At 45.9% G+C, this 16,281-nt stretch overlaps 1 protein-coding gene across 2 annotated transcripts in view; it reads left to right on the forward strand.

Annotated features, from left to right (window-relative positions):
* The first annotated feature begins 268 nt into the window (after positions 1-268).
* Positions 269-16,281, forward strand: part of LOC105475868 (endonuclease/exonuclease/phosphatase family domain containing 1) — a 157,301-nt gene continuing 141,288 nt past the window's right edge. Inside the window, exons 1-2 of one of the 2 annotated variants that reach the window (XM_011731420.3) lie at positions 269-705; positions 1,160-2,229. In XM_011731420.3, coding sequence (XP_011729722.2) covers positions 1,352-2,229 — 878 coding nt within the window. In that variant the 5' untranslated portion in view covers positions 269-705; positions 1,160-1,351. The remainder of the gene's footprint in view (positions 706-1,159; positions 2,230-16,281) is intronic. The other variant, XM_011731421.2, reaches the window with a different exon arrangement.

A 16,281-nucleotide genomic window follows, 5' to 3' on the forward strand; every position in this document is an offset into this window, starting at 1 on the left:
CAACCACGGCTCCGCCTCTCGCACGCCAGGGCCGCCCCACGCGCTCTCAGGTTCGCTCTGCACCCTCTTGCGCCTTGGTTCAGCCCCCTCCTCCATGGCCCCGCCTCTAGCACTCCAGGCCCGCCCTTGCGCTCTCGGGTTCCTCTCTCCACCCACTGGTGCCAGGCCCCGCCCCTCATCCGGGCCCCGCCCCCGCGTGCCCTCGGGAATCCCGGGGAGGAGTTGCCGCGCGGAGGAGGCGTGGCCGTGGTTCCTGCGGAGGCGCGAGCGGCGCGGCCAGGGCCAGGACTTTGGCTTTGACACCGACTGCGAGCGGGAGCCGTGCGGCTGGTGCTGCGTCTGGACTGGCTCTGGCGGATCCCGCGCCCGAGTTGGGCGCAGGACTTTTTGCCGGGATAAACGCAACTGCGGCGCCGCCGCAAGTCCTGGTGCAGCTTCGGCGGCGGATTTCGCCGCCGCTGCCGCCGCCTCCGAGCAGCCCTGCGGCTTCTATTCACTCTGGGAGACCGATGCTGAGTTTCTCTCATAGAAAGAGCCGGGACACGCAGACCGAGGCGGCGTAGGCGGCTTCCAGGGCCTGGTCAGTGACCCACACCCGCGCTGGCGCCTAGGCTGGAGGCAGGGGGCCCGCGCTGTCCCGGGCTGGGCTCAGGCTTCCGAGCCGCAGGTGGAAGAGGAACCGGCGCCCCGCGGAGCAGCCGAGAGGTGGGGCGCGGGGACCCGCGGCAGGTCGGGTGGGGGGGTCGATAAGCCCCTTCTCAGTGCCGGCACCGGGGAGCACGGACCTCCCAGGTTGCAGGTAGCGCTGTGTCAGACGCGGAGCGTGGGGGAGGTGGGGTGCCCCCCGCATCTGTGTGAGCCCGAGTGTGGGTGACCCAAGTGTCGGAGTTGAAAGAGGCCTGGAGAAGAGGTGTGAAGCTGATGGGGATAGGTCTTTTCCCAAGAGAAACGGCTCATAGCCTTTTTGGGCTCAGTGTGATAAAACCCGGACGTCCCCAGAGGAGAATCCACATGGGCCCAGCCTCACCGTGCCTGCGTTTTTTAGGGGTTCACGGGCAGCCACCAGTCCCTGACTCCTGGTTACTAACTCCAGCACTAGGTAGGGGGTGCTAATGCAAATTGCCTAATTCAGTGGGTTTCTATGTTTATTATTTTCTAGGCGGCCAAGTGAAAGGTAATTTTGGACACGCCAGGCATGGAAGATTCGGTGTTTGTCTGTAGTAACCTCTTCAGTCCCTGAATCCTGCACCTTCTGTTTTTCTGTGCTTGTACGGCCTACTGGGCTTCCTCCCTAGCCAGAGAGCTCTTCTGCAGTGGTGAGGCCTTCCCGGGCGCTTGATCCTGGCGGATCATGGGGAGCACCCTGGGCTGCCACCGCTCCATCCCCAGGGACCCCTCGGACTTGTCCCATAACCGCAAGTTCAGCGCAGCCTGTAACTTCAGCAACATCCTGGTGAATCAGGAAAGGCTCAACATCAACACTGCCACGGAGGAGGAGCTGATGACCCTGCCTGGGGTGACGCGTGCTGTGGCACGCAGCATTGTGGAGTACCGAGAGTATATCGGTGGCTTCAAGAAGGTGGAGGACCTGGCATTGGTCAGTGGTGTAGGCGCCACCAAGCTGGAGCAGGTCAAGTTTGAGATCTGTGTGAGCAGCAAGGGCAGCTCCACGCAGCACTCTCCCAGTTCCCTGCGGCGGGACCTGCTAGCAGAGCAGCAGCCTCACCACCTGGCCACAGCTGTGCCCCTCACCCCACGTGTTAACATCAACACAGCCACCCCGGCCCAGCTCATGAGCGTGCGAGGTCTCTCGGAGAAAATGGCCCTCAGCATCGTGGACTTCCGCCGTGAGCATGGGCCCTTTCGCAGCGTTGAGGACCTAGTGAGGATGGATGGTATCAATGCCGCCTTCCTGGACAGGATACGGCACCAGGTGTTTGCTGAGAGGTCCAGGCCCCCATCCACCCACACGAACGGGGGACTGACCTTCATCGCCAAGCCTCACCCGAGCCCCACCTCCCTGAGCCTGCAGAGTGAGGACTTGGACCTGCCGCCAGGGGGGCCCACCCAGATTATCTCCACTCGGCCCTCCGTGGAGGCCTTTGGAGGCACAAGGGATGGGAGGCCTGTGCTGAGGCTGGCCACCTGGAACTTGCAGGGCTGTTCCGTGGAGAAGGCCAACAACCCCGGGGTGCGAGAGGTGGTGTGCATGACACTCCTGGAAAACAGGTGAGGACGGGGACCACCATGGGTGTTGGGTGTGAAGGCGACTTGTGCATGGCCTCATCTATGGATGCAAATGAGTGGATTCTTTTGTGAGTAGGGAGGGTGCAAGAGTTTTTAATCAGTGTTCTTGAAGGCTCAACCAATATTGTCACCTGAGAATGTACTGTCCTCCTGCTCCAGAATTTTCTGAATACAGCTGGGCTTGTGGACCATGTCTTGAGCATGAGATATCTGACTGATTCATAATTTTGGGGTAAGCAGAGGTTGTGTTTTTGTTACTGATTTGGAGGATGCTGGGTGTACACCAAGTCAGGCACTCAGAGCATGGGAAGTGGTGCAGTTTTGCATGTGAGAAAGAGCTCATTGGATTTTGTTTATTAATGGGAGGGAAAACCATATTTGTTCCATCAAATGTGCCTATTTGTGCATACAAGATCATCTTAAAGGCCAAGTATTTGCAAACACATACAAGTGTCTATATTTACCAAAATGCTATGAATGAATCACTCTCCATTCTTTTTCCTTATTTAACCTGGAGTTGGTTTTCAGCCCTACAATTGTGGCCCAAAATGTGTGTAACCTTTTCTGTCCCATAGCCAGAAAAAAGCAAGCTGACGTGTGTGTGAAAATTGGCCAGATTTTCCCCATCTAAAGCAAAGAAAAGAGTCTAGTAGGATAGGCCGTTACCACAGAGCGTTTACATTATTCACAATACTGCTCTCTGTAGGAATTTCTGTTAGCCTCGTCATAAAACAAAAACAATATTATTTTGGCAGTAACTCCTGCTGTTAGTAAAATAGCGTACTGTATAATGTAATCAGGTGTGGGAAGGAAAGAAATATTTGTGATGGTCCCTTCCAGGTCATAAGAGCTGTGATCCTGGACTTGAGGCGTTTTGCCCCACCACCCACCAGGGGTGCAGTGTTGGTGGCTATTCGTTGATTTCCTTTGCACTGAGTTGTTGGTGAGGCTGGCGGCGGGGGCGGCAGTTTGGTGACACAAAGTGAACTCTCAGCGGGAAATCACAGTGTATGATGGCAGATCACCAGGAAAATTAGTGAGGAGAAAAGCAGGTCACAACGTTTCCTTGGCACTGACCCAGTGGCATGCTCTCGTCACTGAGAGAGGGACTCCACACTGGGTCAGGGAACCGGATTGGGGAGCCCTTGAATGCTTTGCCTGCAGTGCTGTGTCCTCTCTTTTGCAGCCTAACTCACTCCTTTTGCAGAGTCTTCTTGTGCACAGGTGAGAGCTGGACTCGGGCCCCGGGAGACAGTTGTCAAGAATGGCTTGATAATTGTTCTCTTTATCCATAGCAGCATGGGCATGTGAATGGGAAATGAGGAAGGGAGAGGCAGGAAAGGACACAGCTGCTTAATTCCTATTATGGTTTCTAGTGGCTCAATTTGGGAGGGAGGTGATGGATTTGGATCAAAAGTTGGTCCAGTGGGACTGACCAGCTAGGCAGCCCCTGCCCCCCAGTGGTTTCTAAAGTGTGGTCCCCCCAGCCCAGGGGATGAGCGACATCAGCTACTGACTCAGAAACTTTGTTTCTGTGTTTTAACACACCCTCCAGGCGGTTCTGATGCACACTAAAGTTTGAGAACCGTTGTACTAGGTGTTAGGCAATCAGCTGTCCCTCTGTCCCTTGGAAGCTCCTTCCCCTGGCAGGGTTAGTGAATTCATGCAGAACTTTGCAGGTACAGTCGGCCCTCCATACCTGTGGGTTCCACATCCATGGATTCAACCAACTGTAGATGGAAAATATTCAGGGAAAAAAAAGGTTGCGTCTATCCTGAACATGTTGAGTTTTTTCTTGTCATTCCCTAAACAATCCAGTATGGCAACTATTTATATAACATTTACATTGTATGAGGCATTCTAAGTAATCTAAAGATGAATTAAAATATACTGGAGGATGTGCATAGGTTATGTATAAATAATATGCCATTTTACGTCAGGGACTTGAGCATCGTGGATTTTGGTATCACTGGGACTCCTGGAATCAGTCTCTGCAGATACCAAGGTACAATTGTCCTTTTTATTTTCCCCTTTGATTGTTTTGATTATCCTTCTAGTTATTCAACCTTGTGATATTCTTTCTGGCCAAGGCTTGAGGAGCTTATTCATCTTCTAGGACATATGAATGTGAAGGGTAGAGAATGGGAGAGTGAGCAGAGATGGCTGGCCTCAGCGCTGGCTCCACCCTGCAGCCCACTGAGCAGGAGCCCTCACGACTCTTGTCCATTATGAAGGTGCTGGGGTTGTCCTGTTTTTTTCTTCTTTGGGTTTCCTAGAGAGATGACGATTTGCTGAAGACATTGAACTATTGTCATCAGGCAAGAGTGCAGGAAAGGCTTACCCAAACCCACCTGTAAGTGACTGGGAAGGTGACCGGCACCATCACATTCTCACTCTTGGCCAAATGTGTTGGGGGTTGGTGGTTCTCTTTGCCCGGTCACAATGGATTCAGTATTCCAGACACTCCTAGCACATTGTTAATGTTTGCTAAACATGAACTAATGGATCAGGGCCTGATCCCCTACAGAGCAGGGTGAGTGCATTCCCTGTATGACTGTCCTAGAGTATCAAAAGCTGTCACAGAGTAGATGTGTCCTCAATGATAGCAGCACCCATTCTCCAAGGGCTATGTGTTCGTCCTGATTCACAGAAATCTCTCCCATTCCAATTGTTCCCATATTAGTAAGAGGAAATACGTTTAGTATGAGCAAGAATGGGTGCAGGTGATTTTCTGGGTGGCTCTGATTTACATCCATGTATACCTGTAATAAAAGAGTTTCCTAACCTTTGGGTATGCCTTCGTGCTTTCTTACAGCTTTCCCTATTTGATTTTCCTAGTAAGTCTGGGATGTAGGTAACACTGGCTTTTATTACTGATTCTTCATCTCTGGCTGAGGAAACTAAAATCAAATAAGTTAAATGACATGACTCTATCATGCAGCTCATTAGTGACTCAGCTGGGACTGGGACCCAGACCTTCTGACCTTAGACCTATGCCCTTTGCAAGCTTGCTGTGTTTTGTAAGCACAACACCTTTAACCTGCCTCTTGGTTAGACACCCATCCTCTGCCTCATCAAGGGCACTTGCTAAATTGTGAGCCAGTTACAGTTTCTTAAATTAAACCCATTGTAAAGGGATTTTAAAGATACCCTTAGGCAGTTCCTTTGCAAAGGGAATAGTTGGCTCTTGATTTTTCTGTGAATTTGCTTTAGTAGGTGTGTTTTCTTAGGCTGAAGGGTAGCTGTCTGGGATGGGAGTTAGAGTCTTCTCTTAACCTTCTTACAGCATGTGTGAGCTATTAGAAACTGTTTTGCAAGTGAGGTGTGAGGTAGGACAGCATTAATTGATAATCATACAGTCACCAGGAGCCTTCAGGGATGCCATGCTGGTAGCACAGAACTGACAGATTTCATTAGATTATTTTGCCAAGTATCAGTCTGAGGCAATACTCTTCCTTGTTCAGTATTTATGGAGCAAGATTACAGGGGAATATTTTTGCTAAATATGCTTGCAAAATTTGGAGACAGTCCACATCTGGATTGAAAATTGGTTAATTTTTCATTTTTACTTATTTATTTTTTACTGGGAAGTCATTCTGTTTTGAGAGTCTCTTTGGTTATTGAAAGTATAAACCCTCAGCAAGCTGAAAAATAATCTCCAAAATAAATAAGAACATTTGACATCCCAGTTGCTCATTTTCCCTGTGGCCTACAGAAGAAGAGAACTTGAGTGTCAAAGTCTTTAGCCCTATAATGGCTTAAATCAGTTTTCTTGCCACGTGTCTGTGGTATCAAAGCACAAGGTGGATTAGTGCCACACACTGATAGTGAAAAAAGAGATTTTGCTTTATTAGGCTTGATTAGTAGGATCAGTATAAACATAACCCATCTTGTCATTTGATTCATTCATTGAAAAATATGTATTGAATGTCTGCTGTGTGCATTTATAAGCTTATTTCAGGAATCAGCTTGGCCCTGTTACTTACCAAACTTAAGTCAATGTAGATTAGTTTGTGTGGCCCAGCCTCAAAACAGTCTAGTAAACCCAGAGTTTTGGGGCAAGTCACAGGGAGTGATTGATGCATGGTTGTATTTTTCTCATATGAACAATAGACTCACCCTGGGAGGTTGAAGGGTGGGTGGATGCAGCCAGATGTTACATTTGGGGACAGAATGCCCAGCAATCCTCTTAAAGTAGAAATTGTGAAATCCATTTTGACACTTATGGAAACTGAGGCTCTGAGAGGTTAAATAGCATCTGTGTGGCCTTCAGAAATGTAGATATTGGAGTCAGGATTTGAAGTTTGTCTGCTTTCAAAGCAGAGGGATTAGGCCGGATTAGTCATGTCTTTTCCCAAACTCCATCCCCTTCCGCTGCCTCTCACTCCCAGCCCACCCACATTTCCTCCCTGCCTTTGGCTGGCCAGGTATCAGGGTCTTGGGGGAGAAGTAGGGCTTCCCTATAACACTGAGATTGTGTCCGGCCTCTGTTTTTTCCTATTTTTGTTCTTCTAAAGGATGGGGCTTGGGGCCAGAGGCAGAGCCAATCCAGAGGGTGTCAGGGCTCCTCCACCAAGCCCCTCAAATGTGAGTCTGTGACCTTGGGCCTGACTCCAAGATCAAGTTCCAGTTTTCTGAGCCAAGGAACTCTAAGTTGTTTCTAAATAGAAAGATGGTCAATAATAAGAGTGTTGTGGATTTGTAAGAGAAGACAGTGTGAATGCAGGGAACTTCCAACGTAGGCAGAACTTAGGGTTTCTTTCACTAAAGGGAAAGGTGTGACTTTTGTTTTAAAAGGAAGCTGGGCCCATTTTGGGTCTGATTTCAAGGTTCTTTGGGAGTTTGATGATGTTGATTTTCCCAGGGGCTATCCATTCCTTATTCACTCATTCACTCATGCATCCATTCATTCATTCAATTAGCAGATCTGTTTGGAGCTCTCACTAAGTACCAGGTTCTGTATCAGGCTCTGAAAATAAAGTGAAGACAAGACAAAGTCCCTGCACTCATGGAACTTCTGTTCTAGGTGGAGACACAAACAGGTCAACACACAGATCAATCATCACAGATAGTGGTGCATGCTGAGGGTGATGGAGGTGAAGTAAAGAGAAACCTATTTAGATGGGGGTCAAAGAAGGCCTCAGCTGAAAGCTGATGGATGAGAAGAAGCCAGGCATGGAACAAGACAGGGAAAAGAATGCTCCATGGAGGAATTGGCAAGTGCAGAGGCCCCGAGAGTACTGGTTCCAGATAGAAGGCCAGAGTTCTAGAGTGGCGGGTGGGTGGGGCTGCAGAGCAAGGCCAGGCCAGATCAGGTGGGGCCTGCAAGACTTCTCTTGTAACAGCAGAAGGAGGCCACAGAAGGTTAGAAGCAGAGGCTGAAGAAATGACCTCTTACCAGATAGTCTGACTGCTGGGGGGTGCTGGAGGAGGCGTGCATGGAGTGGGTCCTGGGAGTTGAGTGAAGAAGCTGTTGCAGGATTCAGGCTAAAGGCAATAATGTCTGGGGAGATGTGGAAGTGGGCAGAGATGAGAAGGGTTTTAGAGGTAAAAATTGGCAAGACTTCCCTATATTGTAGATAGTGTGAGATTCAGCAGGTAGCTTGTTTAAAATGCTCTGAGGTTTCTAGGAGATAGGTGCAGAGGCACGTATAATAGGAAATCCTAGGGCTGACACACATACCTCTGTATTGTTTTAACATGATGCAGGGTGTTCACCTCACCCTTCCCCTTGGCCACAGCTGTGCCCTGGGTGTGGGGTCTTAGATCCATAGCAGATGGAGTGTGAGGCCACGGTCTGCCCTCTGCAGATGGGGCATCTGGCAAGGCCACATATGCTCTTCAGCATCAATGACAAACAGAACCAGGGCTTGCTGTGGGGACTTTAGGTGACTATTTCTATCAGGAGAGGTTCACATACATTCATTTCAACATTGAGCAGCTACTTTGTGCTCACTACCTGATGAGGTCAGAGGCACGGGCACAGGAAGACCCCACCCTGTGGTCAGGGGGCTCACCGTCTCAAGGACATATACATTCAGCGGGTATTTCCAGGATGATGTGTGGGATGAGGGAGGATGTGAAGCTTGCTGAGAGACTTGAGAGCACAGGAATTTGTTCTCTGTCTGCTTGGCTCTGCAGGTATGTGAGACCTCAGCATCCGGTCAGGGATGAGAAGAGAGGACCAAGTCAGGTGGACAGGAGGTTGGAGTGTGAGAGGAAGGAATGTAATGGCATAGTGACAATTGAGGCTAAAAGTCAGCATCCTCCCTCCCGCATTGCACACACATGGCTGAAGAGGGGGAGGTCCAAGCTGGGCCCTGCACTGAGGCTTATAATCCGAAATACTCAGACAGGAACATGGCAGGCTCCCACACAAGGCTCCTCACAGTGAGAGAGTCCGGTATACAAATGCCAAGCTTATAAGCAGCAAGGTATGTGTCATTTTAATTTCAAAATGACCTTCCACAGCCTGGGCGACATAGCAAGACCCTATTGCTACAAAAAAATTAAAAATTAGCTGAGTAGAGTAGTGCGTGCCTGTAATCCCAGCTACTCGGAAGGCTGAGGTGAGAGGATCTCTTGAGCCCAGGAATTCCAGGTTGAGGTGAACTGTGATCATGCCATTGTTCTCTAGCCTCAGTGACAGAGTGAGACCCTGTCTCTCTAAGAAAAAAAAAAAAAATTACTCTACCTTACAAAGGATTTTATCCCAGAATTCCCTAGTAACAGTCTCTGTCAGTAACAAATTAAATGATGCATTTCACTGAACTTCTATTTGCTCATCATGGACATCCTGGTTTGTGTGTGGTAATAGCTGGGTAGAATTTCACACTGATGACTTCTCATATCATAACATTCAGGAAATACCACCAAAATGTCCTGCTCTACCTGACAGGCTGTTAGTCCTCATCAAATATTTAGGAATCTTAGAAGCTTCCTCACCCTCTTTCTCATGAGTGTACACACGCCACAATTCTTATGTAACATCTTGATTGACAGCAGCCAAATTGCTGAACTCAAGTGGCTGGGAAAACCCTGGAGAGGTATGCTCAGAATAAACATTTCATTATAAAGAGAAGTGTGGAATCCTTCTTGCAGAGTCTTGAATAAAGAAAGCCTGGGTTGGCCAGGCGCGTTGGCTCACACCTGTAATCCCAACTTTGGGAGGCTGAGGTGGGTGGATCCCTTGAGCCCAGGAGTTCAAGACTAGCCTGGGCAACATAGTGAAATCCCATCTCTACAAAAAATACAAAAATTACCCAAGGGTGGTGGTGCACACTCGTAGTCCCAGCTACTACACCTGTAGTCCCAGCTACTCAGGAGGCTGACGTGGGAGGGAGGTTAGCTTGAGCCTGGAAGGCGTAGGTTGCAGTGAGCTGAGATGGTGCCACTGCACTCCAGCCTGGGCACAGAGCGAGACCCTGTCTTAAAAAACAAAGAAAAGAAAGAAAAAAGGAAAACCTGAATTTTCTTTACTGACTACAATTCCCCAACTAATATTGATTTGTTATTTGTTTCCAGTGAGCCCTTGTTTCCTAATTCTGTTTTGGTTCAACTGTTACCTGATTAAGCTGTTAAGCTGGGCCTTAAATTGTTTTACCTAGAGGCTGCTGTATACTCCTGAAATGCAGTGCTTAAGCAACAGAATGTTGTTCCCATTACCACATTTAAGGTTGCGCATGCTTTGAATGTTCTACAGATCTGAAGTCGTGTTTGCTCACCCAAAAACTGGAGGATGAAACTGGTACTTTGTATTTCTCAGCTTATGCTAAAAGTGGCAGGTCTCAGGTGGGTGGTTGTTTTTTAAAAAATATCTATCCAATATCCTGTTAAACACTTCTCTGTAGGTATTTTCTATTAAGCAAATTCAATCTGATTTTTTTTTTTTTTTTTTTTTTTAGCAGTTTCTGTTTCTTGAATGGGGAAAAGCCAATATTTGGGTGACATTAGGCCTTGGTCTTAACTGCCAGCTGTCTCAGGGCTCCTTCCTTCCTTTCTTGGTGGGCAGCCTCTGTGACTTCAGATTATTGTGTTGTTTAATGGGTAGGTTTTTTTTTTTTTTTTTTCCTTTTCAAAGTGATTCCTGATCTTTTAAAATTTTAATTTGAGGACTCATTTTAGATGGCAAAATACTTCATGTCCCTCCTCTCTCCCTCACTTGATGATGGACTTTTAGTGTCCACTTAGTGGTAGAGGTTATACTAGAACAAAAGCAATGATGATTAACACTGACAGTGGCTGTGGCTGAGGCCCATAGCTAAGTTATAGATACAGAAGAGATGGCTCAGGGAAGCTGAGAAGTTTTACTGCTTTTGGAGGGTGGGACTTGGATTACAATCCAAAGTCTTTGCAGTTAGACTCCAAAATTTGATGATAAAAAGTTATTCTGTTCAGTAATGCTTCTCAGAGTAGTTGTATTTCATTCACCCAGACTGCATTGTAGACTAGATGCTTTCTTTTTTTTTTTTTTTTTTAATTTATTTATTATTATTATACTTTAAGTTGTAGGGTACATGTGCATAACGTGCAGGTTTGTTACATATGTATACTTGTGCCATGTTGGTGTGCTGCACCCATCAACTCGTCATTTACATCAGGTATAACTCCCAATGCAATCCCTCCCCCCTCCCCCCTCCCCATGATAGGCCCCTGTGTGTGATGTTCCCCTTCCTGAGTCCAAGTGATCTCATTGTTCAGTTCCCACCTATGAGTGAGAACATGCGGTGTTTGGTTTTCTGTTCTTGTGATAGTTTGCTAAGAATAATGGTCACTGGCCATCAGAGAAATGCAAATCAAAACCACAATGAGATACCATCTCACACCAGTTAGAATGGCGATCATTAAAAAGTCAGGAAACAACAGGTGCTGGAGAGGATGTGGAGAAATAGGAACACTTTTACACTGTTGGTGGGATTGTAAACTAGTTCAACCATTATGGAAAACAGTATGGCGATTCCTCAAGGATCTAGAACTAGATGTACCATATGACCCAGCCATCCCATTACTGGGTATATACCCAAAGGATTATAAATTATGCTGCTATAAAGACACATGCACACGTATGTTTATTGCAGCACTATTCACAATAGCAAAGACTTGGAATCAACCCAAATGTCCATCAGTGACAGATTGGATTAAGAAAATGTGGCACATATACACCATGGAATACTATGCAGCCATCAAAAAGGATGAGTTTGTGTCCTTTGTAGGGACATGGATGCAGCTAGATGCTTTCTTAACCAGCTTGGCTTGGGTTCTCTAGGTTATGATTTTTCATAAGTATACTGATATTTAATATCATCATGTGTCTGTGAACATACGTATTTGTCTTAGTGTTTGTCTCCTCAAAGTGCAGCAAGGATGTTTGCAAAGCAAACTGATTGCAGGATACTATATTTTTATGACTTTTCACTCTTTTATAATTGTTTTAACCACACTTATTTTGACAGCAATTTCTTAAACAACTTGCTTTTTAAGAAGCTTTTCAAGTATCCATCTTCATTTTCTTAGAAACAATTTATTTTTCTGCTCATGCTTCTATTTCACCAGTTGATATTATCACATTTTAGGAGATCATGGTAATATGTGCAACTGACATAAACAGTTTAAGGACAGACACAGTTGACTCTCTGGTAAGCACATGATGCCCTGCTCACAGCTGATCAAGGCAAGTGTACTCATTGCGCCATGGGCATCCCTCAGCTTGTTTTACAAAGGGAATGGGGACACTTTGGTAGGTCCCTTGAGTGGAGGTTGGTTAGGAAAACATCTATTATGTTTTTTGAAACGATTACTATGGTAACCAAGTTGTTTATTTAAGCTAGATTCAGTGTTTGCTCTATGTGTTTATTGTAGACCCCAACAGGTAACTGCAGGTTGTTACTGACCCACCATTCTTCCCTCTAGGAGATTGATTGAAAAAGTCAGTCTCTGGAGAAGACAGTCAAGCACTGAGTAATATTTGGTCAATGACAGATTGTGTATATGACGGTATTCCCAGAAGATTATAATGGGACTGGAAAATTCCTGTTGACTGGTGACATCTTCATGATCCTGATCCCATGTAAGCCTAGGATAATGTGTGTGTGTCTCCGTGTTTAACAAAAAAGTTTAAAAAGTAAAAAAGAAATATATTTAACAGTAGCAAAAACTTGTAAAGTAAGGATATAAAGAAAGAAAATATTTTTATACGGTTGTACTGTGTTTGAGTTTTAAGCTATGTTATTACAAAAGTCAAAAAGATTAAAAAATTTAAAAGTTTATAAAGTAAAAATGTTACAGTAAGCTAAGGGTAATTTATTAGTGAAGAAAGAAAAAAATGTTTAATTTAATGTAGCCTAAGTGCACAGTGTTTATAAAATCTACAGTAGTGTAAGTCATGTCCTGGACCTTCATATTCTTTCACCACTCACCACTCACTCAGAGCAATCTCCAGTCCTGCAATATCCATTCATGGCAAGTGCCCTACACAGATGTACCATGTTTTACATTGCATACTGTATTTGTACTGTACTTTTTCTATGTTTAAATACTATAGTATTACAATTGTCTACAGTCTTCAGTACAATAACATACTATGTAGGTTTATAGCCTAGGAGCAGGCTCTACCATCTAGGTCTGTGAAAGTCCACTCTGTGAAGTTTGCACAATGATGAAATCACCTAATGATCCATTTCTTTTTCTTTTTCTTTCTTTTTTTTGAGACAGAGCCTTGCTCTGTCGCCTGTGCCCACCACCATGTCCTGGCTAATTATTTTTTTTTTTGTATTTTTAGTAGAGACAGGGTTTCCATGTTGACCAGGATGGTCTCATCTCTTGACCTCCTGATCTGCCCGCCTCAGCTTCCCAAAGTGCTGGGATTACAGGCATGAACCACCGCGCCCGGCCCTAATGATCCATTTCTTAGAACATATCCCCATTGTTAAACGGTGCATGATTGTATTTATGAAGTCAATAATTTGACTCTTAAATTGATAGTTTGACTCAAATTGATACATTGTCCCAATTTCCCCTAAAAAGTCTCCTGCAACTTTTAGAAATAAAAAAGGTGAAGTCCTAGTGAGCTTTTATTTTGATTTAATACCTGTACTAGTCAGCATTTTCTTCAGCGATACAGGTGAACTGCTTGCAGAAGTGATGAATACTGTAAATGGAGAGGGATTCAGGCAGGGGGATGGGACTAGGTGGCTTATAAATACTTTCCCAAGTTCGTGACTCCACACTGTCTTTTAAAAATGGTCTGAATTGAATTTTGAAGTCTGATTTTTAAAATATTAAATACACATCCACACAAGTGAAACTGTACAAGAAACTGTGTATTAATACACAGTATACATTTGTTGAACTCAGTTTAATGCCAGGCAAGACTGTTTGGAGTTGGTTTGTAATTTTTTGTGTTATGTTAGTTTGGATGTCTCCTGAATTTGTAATAAAAAATGCAAGTAGTTGTTAGATATTGTTAGAATTTCAACTAGAAAAGGAGTTGCTTCTGTCTTTTAAACTTTGAGGTAAATTTTATTAAGAGCATTTGAAATTACAAAATGGATTTTTAAGATATTACCATTTGCAACCACTTAACTGTGAAAATCAGGAGGCCAGGAGAAGTGGCTCATGCCTGTAATCCCAGCACTTCAGGAGGCCTAGGTGGAAGGATCACTTGAGCCTAGGAGTTCGAGACTGGCCCTGGCAACATGGCGAGAACCCCGTCTCTACAAACAATCAAACAAACAAAACCGGGATTTCTTGTCATTGGTCAACCCAAGCAAGATAAACTGGATGAAGAATGAGAAATGAGACTGTAAGATCACCCATAACCCCTGATTTCAAATACCATATTTGCGTTCATTCAAACTGCTGTGGTATTTCGATTGATTGATTCTGTTGGTTCAAATGATATATTTAAATATATACATTTCTTTCAAATCACAAAAGTCCCTTCCAATCCTGAGGCTTTTTCCACAGAGAGGGAAAATGATCACTGTTACTACCAAATACCCTTGAATACTGAGAAGGAAGAGTGGCTGCTGTTCCTAGAGATAAGATGTGTTTGGTTTTTAGGGCCGCCACAATGAAGTCCCACAGACTGGGGGGCTTCAGCCACAGAAATGATTGTCTCACAGTTCTGGAGGCTGGGAGTTTGAGATCAGGACGTCGGCCAGCTTGGTTTTTCTCAGTCCACTTTCCGTGGTTTGCAGATGACTGTCCTCTCCTTGTGTCTTCACATGGTCTTTCCTCTGTACCCAAAATCTCTTCTTATGAGGTCAACCAGTCATATCAGATTAGAGCTTACCCCGATGGCCTCCTTTTACCTTTATCAACTCTTTCAAGGCCCTATCTCCAAATACAGTCACATTCTGAAGTACTGGGGGTTAGGGCTTCAACACAGGAATTTGCGGGGGTGGGGACACAATTTAACCCTTGACAAGATGGTTTCAGAAAAATTACCCAGGGGTCTCCTTCTGGGCTGTTTGTGAGCAGCTTGCTCCTCTTAGTTTTTTCTGGAGGGATGACGATTTCAAAGTATTTGTTTCACAGTTTAAATGCTAGAGAAAGCTGCATTTGAGTTCCTGGAGGGACACACTGCTCTGCCAAGAGGAATGGCTTTCTTGCCGGGCCATAGTAGATAGGGTCCAGCTGTTAGGGCCTGGACCCTTGCACTTCTCTCCTTCAGATTTGCTAGTCTGAGTTTTCCTCTGAAAAGAGAGCAGTAACCTGGAGCCTTCTACACTGCCACCCCCACGCAGCAGCCTCCAGTTTGCCAAGTTCCTTGCTTGCCCTTGGCTATAAGTAATATTGACGCGTAACTTTGCCAAACCCTGGGCACTGGGTACTAATTTCAGCTAGAGATTTAGTGCCATTTAGAGCGTAGTGCCCATTATTATTATTATTATTATTTATTATTAGTATTGACAGAGTCTCGATCTGTCACCCAGGCTGGAGTGCAGTGGTGCCATCTCGGCTCACTGCAACATGTGCCTCCCTGGTTCAAGCGATTCTCCTGCCTCAGCCTGCTGAATAGCTGGGATACAGGCGCGCGCCACCATGCCTGGCTGATTTTTGTATTTTTAGTAGAGACAGGGTTTCACCACATGGGCCGGGCTGGTCCCATAGTGCTCTTTAGAATTGCCGTGGAAGGGCAAGATTCAGAGTGACCCCTGTGAAGCCAACCCAAGTTGGGCTTTCCCTGACTTCTATAGTTAAGCACGCCAGCTGCGGGCTCCCCTATTAGCACGTATTTCCCCTGCCATGACCATCTCTCAGTTGTAATTGTGTGTTGGTGCTGTCTGCCCTGTGGACTGCACCTCATAAGGGCAGGAGTCATGCATATATAGTGGAGTTTTGGCACAGTAGCACTCAGGAATTTGTGGAAAGAATAAATGATCGCTAACATTTATTGAGGATTTATTTCACCCCACATGCTGTTGCCTTTGACATTCATTAACTGAATGCTCACACTACCTCAGTGAGGTGAGTAAACTATGTCCGCTTTACACATAAGGAAACTTAAAGAATATAAGCTGACTTGCATGAAGTGACGTACTTGGTGAGACTGGAATTAGCCAGAGCCCAAACTCTTTCAGATGCAGAGGTAGCAAATCCATAAACTTAGAGATGGGACCAAAAGGTTAAGAAAGGGGACAGTTGGCCAGGCACAGTGGCTCACGTCTGTAATTCCAGCACTTTGGGAGGCCGAGGCGGGTGGATCATGAGGTCAGGAGGTCGAGACCATCCTGGCCAACATGGTGAAACCCCGTCTCTACTAAAAATACAAAACGAAATTAGCTGGGCGAGGTGGTGGGTGCCTGTAGTCCCAGCTACTTAGGAGGCTAAGGCGGGAGAATGGCGTGAACCCGGGAGGCGGAGCTTGCAGTGAGCTGAGATCGCTCCACTGCACTCCAGCCTGGGCGACAGAGCAAGACTCTGTCTCCAAAAAAAAAAAAAAAAAAAAAAAAATGGCGGAGACAGTTGTTTCCTGGCCTTTCTAGATCCAGAAAGTATGAAGAGACAAATTTAACTGCGGGTAAAGAACCC

Source organism: Macaca nemestrina, chromosome 4 (assembly GCF_043159975.1).
Source record: "Macaca nemestrina isolate mMacNem1 chromosome 4, mMacNem.hap1, whole genome shotgun sequence".
Lineage (NCBI taxonomy): Eukaryota > Metazoa > Chordata > Mammalia > Primates > Cercopithecidae > Macaca > Macaca nemestrina.